A 16,937-nucleotide genomic window follows, 5' to 3' on the forward strand; every position below is an offset into this window, starting at 1 on the left:
GAGATTTTGAAACATATTAATACCAAAAAAATAGCACTGCTTTGGGTGGACCATTTGCACGCCGAATTTACTAGAAGGCCCTGTTACGCCCCAAGTCTAGAGTTAGGACCGTAACATGAAATGCACAGAAACAGTAACAAATTTGCAACAAAAAAATGTTTATTGCTCAAAAATGGAAAAAGGAGGAACGAGGACGCTCTGCCTAACAAAGAAATCTGGTCCAGCAGGCCGCCGCCTTCACCAATACCTGATGTTAACCCCCCGGCCGGCACTGCTGTTCCCTACCACAATGGGTAGCGTCTCATTCCTGCAACACACATGAAAACAAACATGATTTAGAAACAAAAACCAAAATGCACAAAGAAAAACAATTTAATGACAATGTGTGCGCGGATGAGAGGGTACTGGTCTCACACTCCAGTACAACTCTGCTGTCATGTTGGAATGAGTCCCCTATGTAGGCAGACAGACAGGGCTGCTATCCAATCAGCAACTGTTGCATGTAATCAGTCCACTCAAATCTCCAACCAGCTGCACCTGGGAAAGACTGAGCCAAAGACACTGTCGACAACAACATAAAGACCCGCAACCAGGAAGTATGTCACGGAAATAGCTAATGTGCCCGTCCGACGAGGAAAATGAACCGGACTCTCAGTCCATTGACGAGTCTACATGTAAACTATATAATTCACAAAGAAAATCAGAAAAACAAACGACAGTCGTAACACCCCCCAACCCAGAAAAAAGTCCCCCCCTCAAAAGAAAGAGAGGACAATTTGGAAAGTACTTTTAAGTATGTGAAAAACATATTCACAATATCTTTTACCTTTAACTATATCTGTGCCCGTTAATGCAGCATCAAATTACTTTAAGTTGTACTACTTTTTTTTTTAATTCAAGGAGGCATCTCAATGCGTGAAAGGGCGTCCACAAAAACATTGTCTGTGCCCTTTTTGTGTCGGATCTCGAGGTTGTAATCCTGTAGGAGTAACGACCACCCCATCAACCTCCGATTTGCGTTCCTCATCTGATTCACAAACACAAGCGGATTATGATCAGTGTACACCATCACAGGCAAATATGTGGAACCAATGTACACTTCAAAAAACTGTAAGGAGAGAAGCAATGCAAGAGCTTCTTTCTCAATCGTACTGTAATTTCATTGAGCATCCTTAATTCTTTTTGAAAAATAACATACCGGATGAACAACCCCTTGCTCATCCTCCTGCAGTAACACGGCCCCAGCTCCAAGATCACTCGCGTTCACCTCAAGCTGGAACGGCTGCGAGAAATCCGGGGCTGCTAACACCGGTGCACTGCAAAGGAGAGCTTTACAAGAAAGAAAAGACAGTCGACAGGGCGGAGTCCACCCAAATGGCAGTTTAACACTGGTCATCGAAGTTAGAGGAGCAGCCACGTCAGCAAAATTCTTACAAAAGCTACGGTAATAACTGGCCATGCCTACAAAACGGTGGAGCGCACGCTTAGAGCCAGGAACAGGATAATCCAAAATCGCCTGGATTTTTCCATTAACAGGCCGGACCTGTCCCTGTCCCACCTGGTTACCTAGATACGGTACCGTCGCTTTCCCAAATTCACACTTGGCAAGATTTAATGTAAGCTTTTGCAATTGCCCAAAAACATTTCTAAGGGTCCTTACATGGTCCTCCCAAGTGTTAGAGTACACTACAATGTCGTCGAGGTATACATCAGTATCCGCAACACCGGCCAGCACTATGTGCATCAAGCGTTGAAAAGTGGCCGGTGCATTGCGCAACCCGAATGGCATCACAGTGTACTGATACAATCCATCTGGTGTCACAAATGCCGAAAATTTCAGAGGCACGTTCAGACAATGGTACTTGCCAGTAGCCTTTGAGAAGATCCAATTTGGTGACAAACTTTGCAGCTCCCACCCTGTCAACACAGTCCTCCATCCGTGGCAAAGGATACAAATCAGCCTTGGTTACATTATTCACTTTACGGTAGTCTGTACAAAAACGTGATGTTTTATCAGGCTTAGGCACTAACAAACATGGTGAACTCCATGGACTGTAACTTGGCACTGCCATCCCATTAGTCAATAAATACTCTACCTCTTTTTTAAACAGAGCACGTTTACTTGGATTCACTGTATGCATGTTGTTTAATAGGCACATGCCCTTCCACATCAATGTCATGTGTAATTACAGAGGTACGACTAGAAACATCAGAAAACAAACTGGAAAATTGTTCAATCAAATCAATCAGGTCTGCCCTCGCCATGTCATCTAAATCCTTCGGAAACTCTGGCAAAATGGCCAGGATTTCGGAATTAGGCCGCCGAGTAGAACCAGACCCAATACTTTGTAATCCATCATTTTCTGGAGAATATTGTTGGGGTGGACTCAGTGACACTGATGCCACAGCAGAGGGCAGCACTACCCCACTCCCGACATCTTTCTCCTCACGAGACACATACAAATTTATCATGTTGATATGACAAACACGAGATTTTTTTCCACGATCAGGTGTACTTACCACATAATCTGTTTCACTCAGGCATTTCTCAATGACATACGGACCACCAAATTTCGCCTGCAAAGAAGAAGTTGCCAGAGGAAGGAAAACAAGCACTTTATCACCTACAGCAAAACTCTGTTTAACTGCTTTTTTATCATAATTTTCCTTCATCTTGGCCTGTGAATCTGCCAATGCACCACGGGCTAACTCGCAAGCAGAGTGCAAACGTTCTCTGAACTTGCACACATAATCTAACACATTTGTGGCAACACTGTTTCTGACAGAAAATTCTCCTTTAACAGACGAAGTGGACCGCGTACCGTATGTCTAAACACAACGTCCGCTGGGCTAAAGCCAGTAGACTCTTGTACACTTTCTCTTGCAGCCAAAATAAGAAACGGCAAACCTTCATCCCAATCTCGGCCAGTCTCTAGACAGTACTTTTTATCATAGACTTTAACGTCTGATGAAATCTCTCCAGAGCACCTTGTGACTGAGGATGATAAGCACTAGAATTATGATGTTTTATAGAAAGTGGGCCCTATCGTTGCATCGGCGTAGAAACTGCGTTTAGGGCCTGGCGCAGCCCAGATTAGTGGGTGTGGACCAGCGCACTCGATATCTTGGTGTCGTCGCTACACGCGGCCTCAAGCATTATAACCACGCCTTTTAAGCGTAAAATTATGCACCATCTGCTCATTGGAGAAGTGCAGTAAAGAGTCACACGCTTGCCTTTTAAAGTGTAACTAACCCCCAAAACACTTTTTTTCAGCTTTTAACCAATATATATGACTTTGGGGGTGATGTGTGAAGAATTCTGGTCAAAATTTCCACATTTGACACCAAGGGTCGAACACTGCTTTTTTTTCTTTTTCTCAAATGAATGGGATATTAGGAACACACTGACGTCACAGTGTTCCCAAAGACTATGGGATTTCAAGATAATTACTCCCCTACCCCCCCTGTACCCTTTCGGCTCCTCAGAACTCCAAGCCTATTCCTATTGAAGTTTGCTCTTAAAATACTGAACCAAACGTCGTCAAAGTTGGCACATGTCTTAATTATAGTTAGTTTCCCGCTGAATGTGTCACTACTTTATTAATATCTTACCTGGATAAGCTTGAATGATGATGTATATATTATCAGTCCGAGTTGGAAGCACTGTCTCCAGCCCAGGCAGGCGGGAGCGGGCGGGAGAGAGTCGTACTGTAACCTCATGCACTAGCCCCAAGCTCCGGGGGCGCGCGCAGCAGCAGCTGGGCTCTCTCGGTGTGTCTGTGTGTGTGTGTGTTTTGCTGCGCGGATTGGGTTTGACCGTTTGATCAAGCAAGTAGCTCCTGTGCTCTTAAAATACTGAACACCACGTTGTCATATTTGACATATGTCTTCATTGTAGACAGTTTATCGCTGAATGTGTCATTACATTATAAATATCTTACCTGGATAAGCTCTAATTATGTTGTTTATATTATCAGTCCGACTTGGAAGCGGTTACATGCTGCCACTCCGACGTGCTGCCACTCCGACGTTCTGCCACTCCGAAATATCGGCACTCACAAATATTGCCACTCAGAAATCCCACCACTCCGATTTCCATAAGGTCCGCCACTCCGAACTTGATTTGACTGTCTGTGAAAGCTGCTGTATAAACATAACTTATTTATTTACTCTCCCAGCCCCACGCCAAACCTAACCTCCCCCCATGCCTGAACCTAACCTCCCCCAGACCCTAACCCAAAACCTAACCTCTCCCACCCCCACGCCTAAACCTAAGGTCGGCACTTCTGAATGGCGGCTCCTTTAGAAAAACGAGGAAGGGCCGACATTTCGAATAATGAAGGCAGGAATTTTCGTAATGGTGGGGCCTATGAAAAAAAGGTAAACGACCGCCAGTCCGAATAATGGAAGTTAACGTTCGGAGTGGCAGGGCTTCGGAAAGGCAGACAGTTACCCTTGGAAGCACTTTCTCTCTGCCAGTCAAACGGGAGAGTCTGCTCTCTCATGCACCCGCGGGGGCGCGCGCAGCAGACAGACTGTGAATGGGTGGAGGAGGAGGAGGAGAGATCTGCAGCTGTGCCCAGAGACACTCACCTCGCTCCGACTATAGCAGGCTACTCAGCTACTGTGCCCGTCTGTGAAAAGCGTCCTGTCCAGTCGCACCTTCGCAAAAAGATGCGGGATTCCCTCAATCCTGTACCCAATCTCAGACTGTATTGAGCAGAAAAATCTCACACCAGCTATTTCTGTCTGTGTTTGTTTGTTGCTCCGTGAGGTTACAGAGCGCCCCATGCATGCAGGAGCCAGGCTGTTTCGCCAGCCAGGGTCTGGGAGGAGGGAGGAGGCGCAGCCTGCAACTGCGCTGAGAGGAAAACTTTTGCCCCAAAACGCAAATTAAAAACGGATTTCATTGCGCGGTTTATCGCTAGTTGTACGAGGGAATGACGTGGAGAAATCTCGCATTGTGTTACCCCAGAGCGGGGGGTTTCTCCTATTGTGCGGTGTGCTGCTGTAACGAGCCCATGTCACTTTGCTCTCGTAACGTAGTTTGACACGCTGCCATAGAGATACATGCAGAAAAATAATTAAATTTCTAGTTCGCCACTGAATTACCAAATTGATATAACTATCAACCATTTTGAGCAACACTCTTTCCATACATGCCACCAGCGTTGGCTAGTTGTTGATATTTATAAAGTTATTGCCCCTCTCAAAAAAATTATTTTTGAGGCGGTAGGCCCCTGTCTGTCTCCATATATAGGCTATTATTCCATATTATTATGCTTCTCAAACCAATCTAACTGCAGTTTAAATACTGCAAGCATGTAAATACGCTACACTATAGCAAGATCAAAGTGAAAATAATGTTCTAAACGCATCAGCTAGAAAAATATAGCCTATCCCTATATGATGAGATTAATTAGATTGGTGAAAGTTTGTCCAGAAAGATATCGTTTTCTCTCCCCTGCTGCAGGTAGGATGATGCACATAAATATAGCCTACATTATGTAAAGTCATTGCAGAAATGTGTTTTTATTGTAAAACTAAATGTGAAGTAGGGCCAAGTTATTGGAGCAGACATCACAATATAGCACATGACAGTAGAAGCGCGTTACGCTGTCACTTATCTAAATCATGTTAAATCGACGAGGGATATATATAGGCCCAGGATGACATATATGTTTCACATAGGGTGGTGTTTTCATTTCGATGTTTTATTTGGTCCAATATTGAAATGTTCTACAATTGCAGGTTGTATTACCATTACACATTATTTAGATCTACCTTTATATCTATTTCGGCTCATTTGGTTGCTATTTAGTAGCGAAATGGAGTAGCCCAATGCATGCTAAGACATTTCACATGCCAGGCAGTGAACTTACAACTTCTTTTTCCTATGGGACATGTGTTGTGTCTGTCTGAGCGAGGGAGTCAGAGAGAGAGAGTCGTATTGTGCCTGTCAGACTGAGGAGAGAGAGGGAGTGACACAGAGAAGGGTGACAGAGGAGAGGCAGAGGAGCGCTCCGCGCAACTGGCGCACTGAATAGGCCTGGTTTTCAAAAGGTTTTCAGGTGGGAAGATATCATTAGGCCGGTATTTAAGGCCGAAATGCCCATTCTCGCCCATTCAGTGAGTGCGCCACGCCCATTCCGCCTAAAGCGCATTTGGCAGCCTAAAGCCATGTTGATATCTTCCCGAGGCAGGCGCAAGGCACGTTTTTTTGCGTTTAAGGCCCGTTTAGCGCCGAAGGCCTGTGGGAGGGGCTAGGGCTGTGCGATTAATCGATTTTGAATCGTAATCGAATTAATTAGTTAGGACGATGTTAAAAAAATGAAAATCGTAAAATCGTTTTTTTTTTTTTTAATTTTTTTTTTTTTTTAATTTAAATTTAATTTTCACTTTAACTAGGGTAAGTACGTTACGCGGGGCGGCTCTCTCTCATGTACGCATGCTGCTACTTGTGTAAAGTCTCTCTAGAGGCTGTGATACTGGCTACTAAAAACAGCAGCACAATGGACTTATTTCAACACCTCCGACCAAAAAGCAGCTTGTTGCACTGCAGGCTGTAGCCTACAAGATAACGATTGCCACAACACACTCACGCGCGCACACGAACACAGACATTATCACCCGGACGATGAAACGTTGCCAGTTCACATAATAACAAAACAACACGTGAGGCCACCAAGTACTGATAGATTGGCTGTATTCATGGCTGCCTCAGCTGACTCACCTGTCCCTGTGTGTCTGAATTTCCCCCCTAACTGCTATCGCAGTTCCACGCATTCCTGTTGTGACTTTGTGTTATTCTAGTACAGATATAACTCCGAGCACGGGTGGTCGCTTAGACACTAATATAATTATCTCACGGAGGAACACGCAAATCCACCAGTGTCAAGTTAGCAAGCAACAGCCAGGAAGTTAAGCATAGCAGCGGCAAGCTAAAACAGGAAGTTGAGTTGTTCTACCTTCAGAGTAAAAGCGTAAATTGTCAATTATGGAAAAAAGGGGGGAAAAGAGCTCTGCAGGGCAACAAATGTTTAGAGAAGTATAATAGTATAATAAATCGAAATCGAAATCGAAAATCGAGTTTTGAGAGAAAAAATCGTCAATTTTAGTTTTAGGCAAAATCGCACAGCCCTAGTAGGGGCCAGTGTCTGTAGAACCTGAGCGAAACATTTAGACATGAAATTCGTACCCTGATCAGTTTGTACCGATTTAGGCAAACCAAAAGTTGAAAAAAAACTCACCATAGCTTTGTCAACACCTTTTACCTTCAGATTGCGCAATGGCACTGCTTCTGGGTAACGAGTTGCCGCACACATCAAAGTCAAGAGATACTCACAGCCCGATTTTGTTCTTGGAAGTGGACCCACACAATCAAGTATTATGTGCTCAAACGGTTCCCCCAGCGCCGGAATAGGGCGTAATGGAGCAGGTGGAATCGTTTGATTTGGCTTGCCACAAAGCTGGCACACATGACATGATTTACAAAAACGCGCTACATCCGACTTTAAACCAGGCCAGAAAAAATACTGCAAAATACGATGGTATGTTTTCCTGACACCTAGATGTCCAGCATCACCATCATGAGCCAAATTGAGCACCTGAGGTATATACACCTGAGGAACAACTACCTGTTGTACCCCACCCCAGTCCACACGTGAAGAACTAGCCGATGGCTGCCAGTTACGCATCAAAACTCCATCCTGAACACTGTACATACTCACAGCAGTGGCGTCAGTTCAGTAAAGACCAAGGTATGGCAAGGTCCGCGGTGGGAGGGTGTAGGGGTGGTTTCCCCCCCTTGCTTGAAGATTTTTTGTGAAATCAGTTGTGCCATAGTCAATTATCACGAGTTGTTTCTAATTAATTTATATGACATAATGTCAACCTTATAAGGTTAACTAAGGAGACAACTACAGTATAAGTAGTAAACATATTTTCTTTATTCCAGTCACTGTAAAACTAACATAAGTGCATTTTATGAATGCTGAACAAATCTGCACTGCAGGGATGCAGACCCATGGACAGTGAAAAAGGTGACAGCAGGGCACTGCAGGGCAGACATAAAACCACTCAAAAACCATTCACTTTGAGTGTCATATTTTGGAATGAAAAAGGGGTCTGTCACCTAAAGGTGACTAGTTTGCATTCCTGGCAGTGTTAAATACTTAGCTGGCTTACTTCACAATCGCGGGTGACATTAAGTCTGGTTTTTCACTAAAATAATATATAGAACATGTTTGTATTGACACGGCATGACATGCACTTGTTCATGAATATGTTACATTTGAATAAACAGTGGTATGGTATTTATACAGTGTGTAATGGAGAGAACAATGGACTAGGTGCTAGTTAGGGGTTTGTCACCAACTTCACGCCGGTGTGTCGGCCAGGACACCACTTAAAGCCTCCAGGTATGAGGAATAAAAAGCTGAGAGAGGATGGTGTTTCTGTCTTTCTTTACTGGCACTGTGCAGCAACACATAGGCCTACAGGTTGTGAGTTTGGGATAGTTGTGAACAGTTGTGGATAGTTGTGGTTTTTCTATAAAGAAAGAATAACAAAAATACAATGAGTGCTCAAACATAAATAAATCCCATTAATATCCCCATCTGCATAAATATACTATTACTGGTCCATAACATTAGTTATTAAAATCAAATGGCTACAATTATACTCCCCTTACTATTACAGAGCCAGAAATAAATGCCATTCACTTATTAACCGGTTTCCACAAACATATTAGTTACTGGTCATTTATAACTCACGTTTTACTAGCGGCTTTTATTGTGAAAATCCACACTTCCTGTTGCAGTTAACTATCTTACCTTAACCTCGATATAAACGCAGGCATTAATAATCACTTCGGGAGACTTGCTCCATCATAAAACATCATTCCACACAATACCAACAACAGGTAATGAATAATATAACATAAGAACATGTTCAGGACTCGACATGACATATGTAACCAACGTGCTGCGTCGGGGGCTGTCAGGTGAGAGGACAGGAGGATCATTAATTAGCGTACATCAACTGGCTATTATTAACGCATTTCGGAGCGCTTTTTTTGGGGGGGGGGGGCAGAAGCCAAGGTATGGCGGCTGCCATATCTTGCCATACTGAATTGACGCCCTTGACTCACAAACAAGTGGACAGGCTTGGGTCAGTTTGCTGTGCTTGCACAAACATACTGCGATCCACCTCCAAACTCAATCTCGCTGCTGCAGTAGACAAAAAATCAAGTTTATTTTCAGACTTAACTTTAATCATGTCAGATTTAACATCTGTTTCCTCAGAAACCATAAATGAGTCAGATAAATCTAACACTTCGTAAAATTTACGCTTCGTTACACAGAATCATCATAATACCTTCCATTGGCAATCGTGAACGCAAAGCCACCTTAACTGGCCCCGTAACGAGCGGTGATCGCAAAAAAAACTGTGTGTAAAGGTGCACGGAACTCTGTTAACGCTACACCCCACAACAATGCATCAGAACCAAATTACGATTTTTCGGAAAACGGCAAGACCCCCTCCAGTATAAGCGACTGGAAAGCTCCGGTGTCCCGAAAAATAGTTACTGGTACCTGCTCTGTGTCCTTACCTGACAGCTGCTCTGTGTCCTTACCTGACAGCTGCTCTGTGTCCTTACCTGACAGCTGCTCTGTGTCCTTACCTGACAGCTGCTCTGTGTCCTTACCTGACAGCGAGACTGAGCCCTTGGAAACAAAGGGACGGTAGCTAAGCGCCAACTCATCACCGTCAGTCTCCCTGTCTGAAGACAGAGAAGGCACTACCTGCGTAAACACCACAGGTTTTGTAACAACGATGTCTTTTTTCGTACACTCCGCTATAAAATGTCCCACCTCGTTACAACCATGGCAACGGCGCTCCCGTCCACTGTAACTCGAGCGTGGCAACCCCGAAACAAACAACTGTTTTTCTGACCATTACCATTCGCCCCCGAGGACGAAAAACCACTACGCCCCACGGACGCATTACCATTACCATTACGCACAAACACGTTCTCGGCACGCTCCCGACGCCCGAAGTCTCCGCGTTCACGGCGCACATTTACAAAGCGCGCCCGGTGTGTCAACTCAAATTGGTCAGCCAACACACTTGCCTCGGACACAGTATCAACTTTTCGCTCATTCAAATAGCGTACATAACCCCCACTAAAAACATGCAGAAGATCGTGATGACAACTTCTGAAGTTGGTCCAATGATGGTCCCCGGGCGCTGGAAAGAAAAAGCGACCACTGCTCCTGGCCTGCCCCCTGGAGGAAAGGACAATCCTGGATGGGTCAAATGCAGAGGACATATTTCACCGGCCACCGTCAGCATGAGTGTGTGTTGTGGCCGCATGCATGTGTTGTAGTGTTCGTGTGACAATAAAGACGGGTTCCCGTCTGAAATCGTGTTTGCTCTCCTTTCCATCAGTGCACTACAGGTGTCACTGTTGTTGAAGCATTTAAGAATATAATGAATCAAAAAAGGAGCGTCCGCACATCAGAAAAAACACATTTGATTGATATTTTATTTAAAAATATTATATATATTTATATATATTATATAAAATCCCAAATCTCTTCTAAAAAATGGAGGACCATCCTCCTCTCCCTCACTAGAAAAACCTCCTGTGATACATACATACATACATACATGCATGCATACATACATACATACACACATACATACATACATACATACATACATACATACATACATACATACATACATACATACATACATACATAGCCTACATACATACATAGGCTACATACATACATACATACATAATACTTGACAGAAAGGTCATGAAAAGAGGTGGCTGCACTAACCTTACTAATACCATAATGAAAATGTTGTTCTGTGCAGCTCAAAGTTCATACTGTAGATGGTTCAGGTGCAACTGAGCTACTATGGGACATCGATGTGAACGTCATTGACCAGAATGACAACAAACCCATTTTCAGTAAAGACACCTACCTTGGAGAAGTTCCAGAGGCTGCACCTAGAGGTACAATCAGTGGTTGCCGTTTAAGTCTGAATAGATGTCTGTCCTTGTGTAGGCCTACTACTGGCAATAATTTTGTGCTAGCACAGACTTGTTGCAGTCTGGACCCCAATAGACCCTTTTCACGGTGGCAATTTTGTGTCGAATAGGCAGGTTAAACACAGGTGGAAGCAAAACAGTAATGAGGGTTTCCGACTTCCAATCATGCATTTTGGAAACCCTCATTACCGTTTTGCTTGCACCTGTGTTTACCCTGCCTTTTCGACACAAAATTGCCACTGTGACAGTCTATTCTTCATCCTGTAAATCACTTCTTGAAAACATTTATGTGTATTATGTTTGTTGGTTGTTGTTGTTATTGTTATTGTGTGGGAGGGGGCATTTTGTAAGGCAGATAGTGACCAATGGCTGCTATTTTGACATACACGGCTCCATCCACTGCTTGACCAAACAGTGAGATTAAAACATTCAAGACATATCTGGTTTACTACAGTCCCAAACATACATTTGTCATTGTATGAGCTGTCCCCAGTCATGTGCAAATAAAATCCAATTGCATTGCAGGTGTTCCAGACTGTTTGTATTCTAGTTAAACTTCCACTCCTCCCTGTGTTTCTCAACAGACTTTGAGGTGATAACGGTTACGGCCACAGATCTGGACGAGCCAGGTAATGATAACTCAGATGTCCGCTACATTATTATGGACCAAGTCCCAAAGATGCCCAGTGACGGACTGTTCGCCATCCACCCAATCAATGGCATCATCCGAGTCACCGGTACAGGGCTGGACAGAGAGGTGAGCCTTTAAAGACATGTTTCACTGAACATGTCCACGTCCGTCAGACTGCAATATAGCTTTTCTTTTCTACTGTGTTTACTGAATAAAAGTGTGACACACACTGCTTGGTGGTATTTGGGCATCATTTTGTGCTAGAGCTTTCCAATATGTCTCAAAACATACCTAAATACCTTGGAACACCGTTACATTTAGGCCCTGTCCACAGGTACACAGATATTTTTGAAAATGTATGTTCTCTGCGTATTGGCCTCCTGTCTGCATGAAAACCGTATTTTAGGTAGCTACTGCGATGCCGAATTGCACGAAATTCGGCACTGCGCTCTGTCGGCTTATCAGCAGCGCACTCCTCCCCAAGTGTGAAGTCGCTCGGACAAACGGTCCTCAAGATAAACCACTTTTGATGTTGCCAGCGCTATGACTCTGCGTATGTCCAAATTGCACGAAATTCTGCACTGCTTGCGGTCAGGTCCCCGTAAGCGCACCCGAGTTTAAAGTCGAGTCGAGGAAGGGTTCTCGAGATACGCGAAGGACAGACGAGACAGACAGACTGCATCACCTTTATTAGATAGATTGAAAACTGGAAAATGCCTCGCAGAGTGGAGATTTTTCAAAACTCAGTTTTCAGGTATTAGTGTGGGCAGGTGAAATGGAGCTTTTGGTAAATGCTGACACCATACTGAATTGTTTTATTTGTATCAAGCATGTGTCAGGAACTTACTACCTTAGGGCCTGTGTCCACCTAGCGTCTTTTCATCAGCTCCGGCGTCTATTTTCAGTTGTTTCCAATGGGGGGAGAGCGTATGCGAGCGCACACGGACGTCTAGAGAAAGTGCGCTGCGTCCAGCGTCTTATTTTCACAGCGCTCTGGTGTTTTTGTGCGCCCGACTCCCAGCGCTTCCAGCTGAAATTATTTTAACTTTTCAGAAAGACGCTGGTGTTGGGTGCTCCTTTTCTGGCAACTAATCATATGAAAAAACTATCGCAACAGAGACAGAAAGGCTCAATTGTGGGAGCAGATTGGCTAGACACTTAATATTTCTGGTGAGTGTTGAGCTAAATCACTGTATGTGTGTTGTTTGCTAATGTTAGCTGTCAGCTATCAAGCTACTATCGCACTGAGCTAACGTTAGTTTCAGACTGCTTCCTTGTTATATTGTGCGCCGAGATCAGCGTTCCCCAGCGCACTCCCAGCGTTTAACGTCGGAAAAAGACGCTAGGTGGACACAGGCCCTTATAGGCTAGTATGTGTAGTTAGTACTGTTTAATTACGTGTTTATAAGTCGACCTTGCTGTATTTCTCTTATAGTACGTGTAGTCAGTAATGTTTAATTAGGTGTTTATAAGTCGACTTTGCTGTATTTCTCTTTACTCTTCTGCTTGGAATCCACAATCCACCTGCTTTTGAAACAAGTTGCAGAAACTAAGTAGAGCTCTGTGTTGCCAGGCAACCAAAGCAGCATTGACTTGTCCTCTTGTGTGAGAAGTGAGTGTGGCTCTTAGCCGTTCAAGAGATTTTCGAAAACACTTTTGTTGTGGACAGGAATGTTTTTTAAAAACGGAGGAGGACAAAATTAAGTTTTCAAAAATATCCATATCCATTATTATCATTATTATTATTACTTAGCAATTTGAGCCATGGTGTATGACCTGAAATCTCATCCTGTGTGTCTGCCAACAGAAATACCCAAAGTACACTCTGAGAATAGAGGCGGCGGACATGCAGGGAGATGGGTTGCGGGCGCGAGCGACAGTCATCCTCACTGTCACCGATAGCAACGACAATGCTCCAGCCTTCACTCAAGCCAGGGTAAGTACCATTTATTACTGCAAAAGCATAATATAGTAGCAACTAAAGGAATTGGTCACTGATCCGTTAAAGAATAAGGTCATCAAGAATGAGAATGCTTTATTTTTATTAATTTTTAACTTTCTTGGTATTACCAGATTTTTCATACACGATTTGAGCTGGATTTCAGTTGGTGCTAATAAATCTAATTTGTGAGCAGACATTGGATGAGACAAGTCTAAGGCCCCTATCGTCGTATGGCGCTATCATTTGTGCTGCGTTTGCACGCCTCTTATTGCTATCTTCCCAGCCTCTTAAGCTATCGTCTGCCTCCACCGTCCAGTTTTGCGCTGGGATGACACAGGTGTAGGCGTGGCCCAGGCGTGTCCGTGGGTCTCTTTCATGTGTCTCGCGCAAGTGTCATTTAGTGCTGTGGGGAAGATACCGTCGGTATGTGCCGAGTAGGGGCCTGTGTCCACCTAGCGTCTTTTCATCAGCTCCGGCGTCTATTTTCAATTGTTTCCAATGGGGGGAGAGCGTATGCGAGCGCACACGGACGTCTAGAGAAAGTGCGCTGCGTCCAGCGTCTTATTTTCACAGCGCTCTGGTGTTTTTGTGCGCCCGACTCCCAGCGCTTCCAGCTGAAATTATTTTAACTTTTCAGAAAGACGCTGGTGTTGGGTGCTCCTTTTCTGGCAACTAATCATATGAAAAAACTATCGCAACAGAGACAGAAAGGCTCAATTGTGGGAGCAGATTGGCTAGACACTTAATATTTCTGGTGAGTGTTGAGCTAAATCACTGTATGTGTGTTGTTTGCTAATGTTAGCTGTCAGCTATCAAGCTACTATCGCACTGAGCTAACGTTAGTTTCAGACTGCTTCCTTGTTATATTGTGCGCCGAGATCAGCGTTCCCCAGCGCACTCCCAGCGTTTAACGTCGGAAAAAGACGCTAGGTGGACACAGGCCCTAGGGCTGCCACAAACGATTATTTTAACGATTAGTCGCACAATTACTCAATCACTCTGATTTAGCTATCATCAGCTTCTAAATGTAGCTTCAAGTTGTTTTAAGCATGTGCCAAATAAAAATAAAGACAGTTAAGATGATAATTCACTCAAAAATAATATTTTCATTAACTTTAAAGTTTAGAGCATGTAGCAGTATGTATTTCTGGCATCAATGTACTTGCTTGTAATAAATGTAATATAGTGCAAATTGCAAAACTGCAAAATACTACACATTGAAATTGAAAACATAGCCTATAGTGCAATGAAATATGTACTATCCATTGAATGAATAATGCAAAATAAAATTAGGGCACTACTACGTGGAATGGAAATGGAACGAAAAACTATTCACTATGTATGCAATCAAAATATCAAAAAAAAAAAGGGTGGGGGTACGGTGGTGCAGTGGCAAGCGCGGTCGCCTCACAGCTCGAAGGTCCTGGGTTCGATTCCCACCTGGGACGCTGTGAACGCTGGGGTCGTCAAAAGGGCCTCGTTGGAATAGCGTGATCCTCCCACGTGCTATGTCCTACCGGTGAAGCTTCCCCTGTCAGGTGAAAAGAAGCGGCTGGCTACTGCCCATGTCTCGGAGGAAGCACGGAGCCAGCTTCCGGCTCTCCCCAGATCGGCAGAGGGTGGAGCAGCAACCAGGATAAATATAAATTAGCACTAATGGGGGATAAAAATGGGATAAAAAATCGGGGGATATCAACACAAATAAATTGTTTCATTCTTCTCAGACATCAAACAAGTCTAAGTAGAGTGCAAACTGCGTAGTAAAATGAGGTTTCCACTATTCCCGTCAGCAACACATGAGCTTACACATGAGGCTTTTAACGTTAATATCGTTAGCCAATAGCTAACGTTAGCAGCTAAAACTTAACGTTGCGGTTGGCAGTGAGCTAATAAGCTAATTAGCCTTCATCTGCATTCGCAACAACGTGCTTCATTTTGAGATGCTCGCGCATCATACTCGTGCTGCCATGATAAGCAAGTTCAGCTTATTTAGCAGATTTTTCACTTCACATTATTTGTGGGTGAAATGCTCCCACACTTTGGACGTATCAGGACGGCTAGACATTTTTTCTGTGGAGCACTGGGAGAAAGCTGCAAGCTGCTTGTTTTTCCAGTGATGTCACGTTTTCCCCGGATGATCGGTACTGCGCATGTGCATCAACGACAGGACGGAGACGCCTGGATGCCAAACCAGCCAGTGAGGCCATCGCAGGCAGCAGCTTCAGGGAAACAAAACAAACGTTTTTGTTTTTTTTCAGCTAAAAAACACATGCGATGACGTCGATTACCAAATACGTCGGCGACGATTTTGGTCATCGACGTCATCGCGACTAGTCGACTAATCGTGGCAGCCCTAGTGCCGAGCGCAACGAGAGGTTTGGGCGTTGCCCGTTCCAAAATAGGCGTTCCAGCGCAATGTGTTAGAAAAATGGGCCTTGGGTGCTCTCAATTTTAACGGCAGTTAAAGCTGTTAAGCTGGTCTTAGCGCAAACAACCCCACTACGCCAGGCGTATGCCTGAGCACAGACAGTATTCTCCGGTGCAGTGCAGGAAATCCTCGCTTGGATAGGCTCATTACACACGGCTCGCACGTGGACACACAATTCCCTCCTCAGAATGCCACGTTGATTTTCAACTAACTACACTGCAGAAAAAACACACCTTGATTTAACAATGAGAATTATTTGTCATGGTTCTGTGCGAAAAGTGATTTGCGTTTTGAATTGGATTACCAGGGGAACAAGGGTCTGGGTCAAATCAGTTGCTGGCAGCAAATCACTTTCTGACACAACACCAGCCAGTAGGCTACAGTAACCATTGATAGTATACAGTAACCTCTCTCCCTGCACCATGTAACAATAGCTTAACCCGAGCAGACAATTCTGGTATAGGCTATTGAAATAAAATCTCACACATCCCTACCCTATTAAATAAACAAATATTTGTAAATGTGTATGTTATAGCCTATATGAGTGAAACGACTAATTAAAAGGCTACTAATTACAAAAGCATCAATTTTCGTTACGAATCCGAACTGGTTCATCCTCCAATTCTCTCTTCCCTCTCTCGTTTTACATTACATTTACATTACGTCATTTGGCAGACGCTTTTATCCAAAGCGACTTACAATAACACATTTTTGTCAGCAATAGAGCAATCAACTATGGAGCACAGTCTATGACAACTACAAATTCTGAAGGAACAGTGGTACAAGTTTAGTTTAGGTTAGTAGTTTTTTTTTGTTTTTTTTTAGAAAGAGAGAGAAAGAAGTTAGATCAAGAAGGGCCCAGATGGAG

The 16,937-nt window shown here is 43.9% G+C and overlaps 1 protein-coding gene across 1 annotated transcript in view; it reads left to right on the top strand.

Annotated features, from left to right (window-relative positions):
- The window catches only part of LOC310787900 (cadherin-1-like), a gene marked incomplete at its 5' end in the record, with an annotated part of 61,472 nt that overhangs the window by 13,143 nt on the left and 31,392 nt on the right, over positions 1–16,937 (top strand). Inside the window, 3 exons of the mRNA XM_083649354.1 lie at positions 10,891–11,032; positions 11,653–11,825; positions 13,507–13,635. Coding sequence (XP_083505480.1) covers positions 10,891–11,032; positions 11,653–11,825; positions 13,507–13,635 — 444 coding nt within the window. The remainder of the gene's footprint in view (positions 1–10,890; positions 11,033–11,652; positions 11,826–13,506; positions 13,636–16,937) is intronic.

The sequence above is a fragment of the Poromitra crassiceps genome, assembly GCF_964638095.1.
Source record: "Poromitra crassiceps genome assembly, chromosome: 13".
NCBI lineage: Eukaryota > Metazoa > Chordata > Actinopteri > Beryciformes > Melamphaidae > Poromitra > Poromitra crassiceps.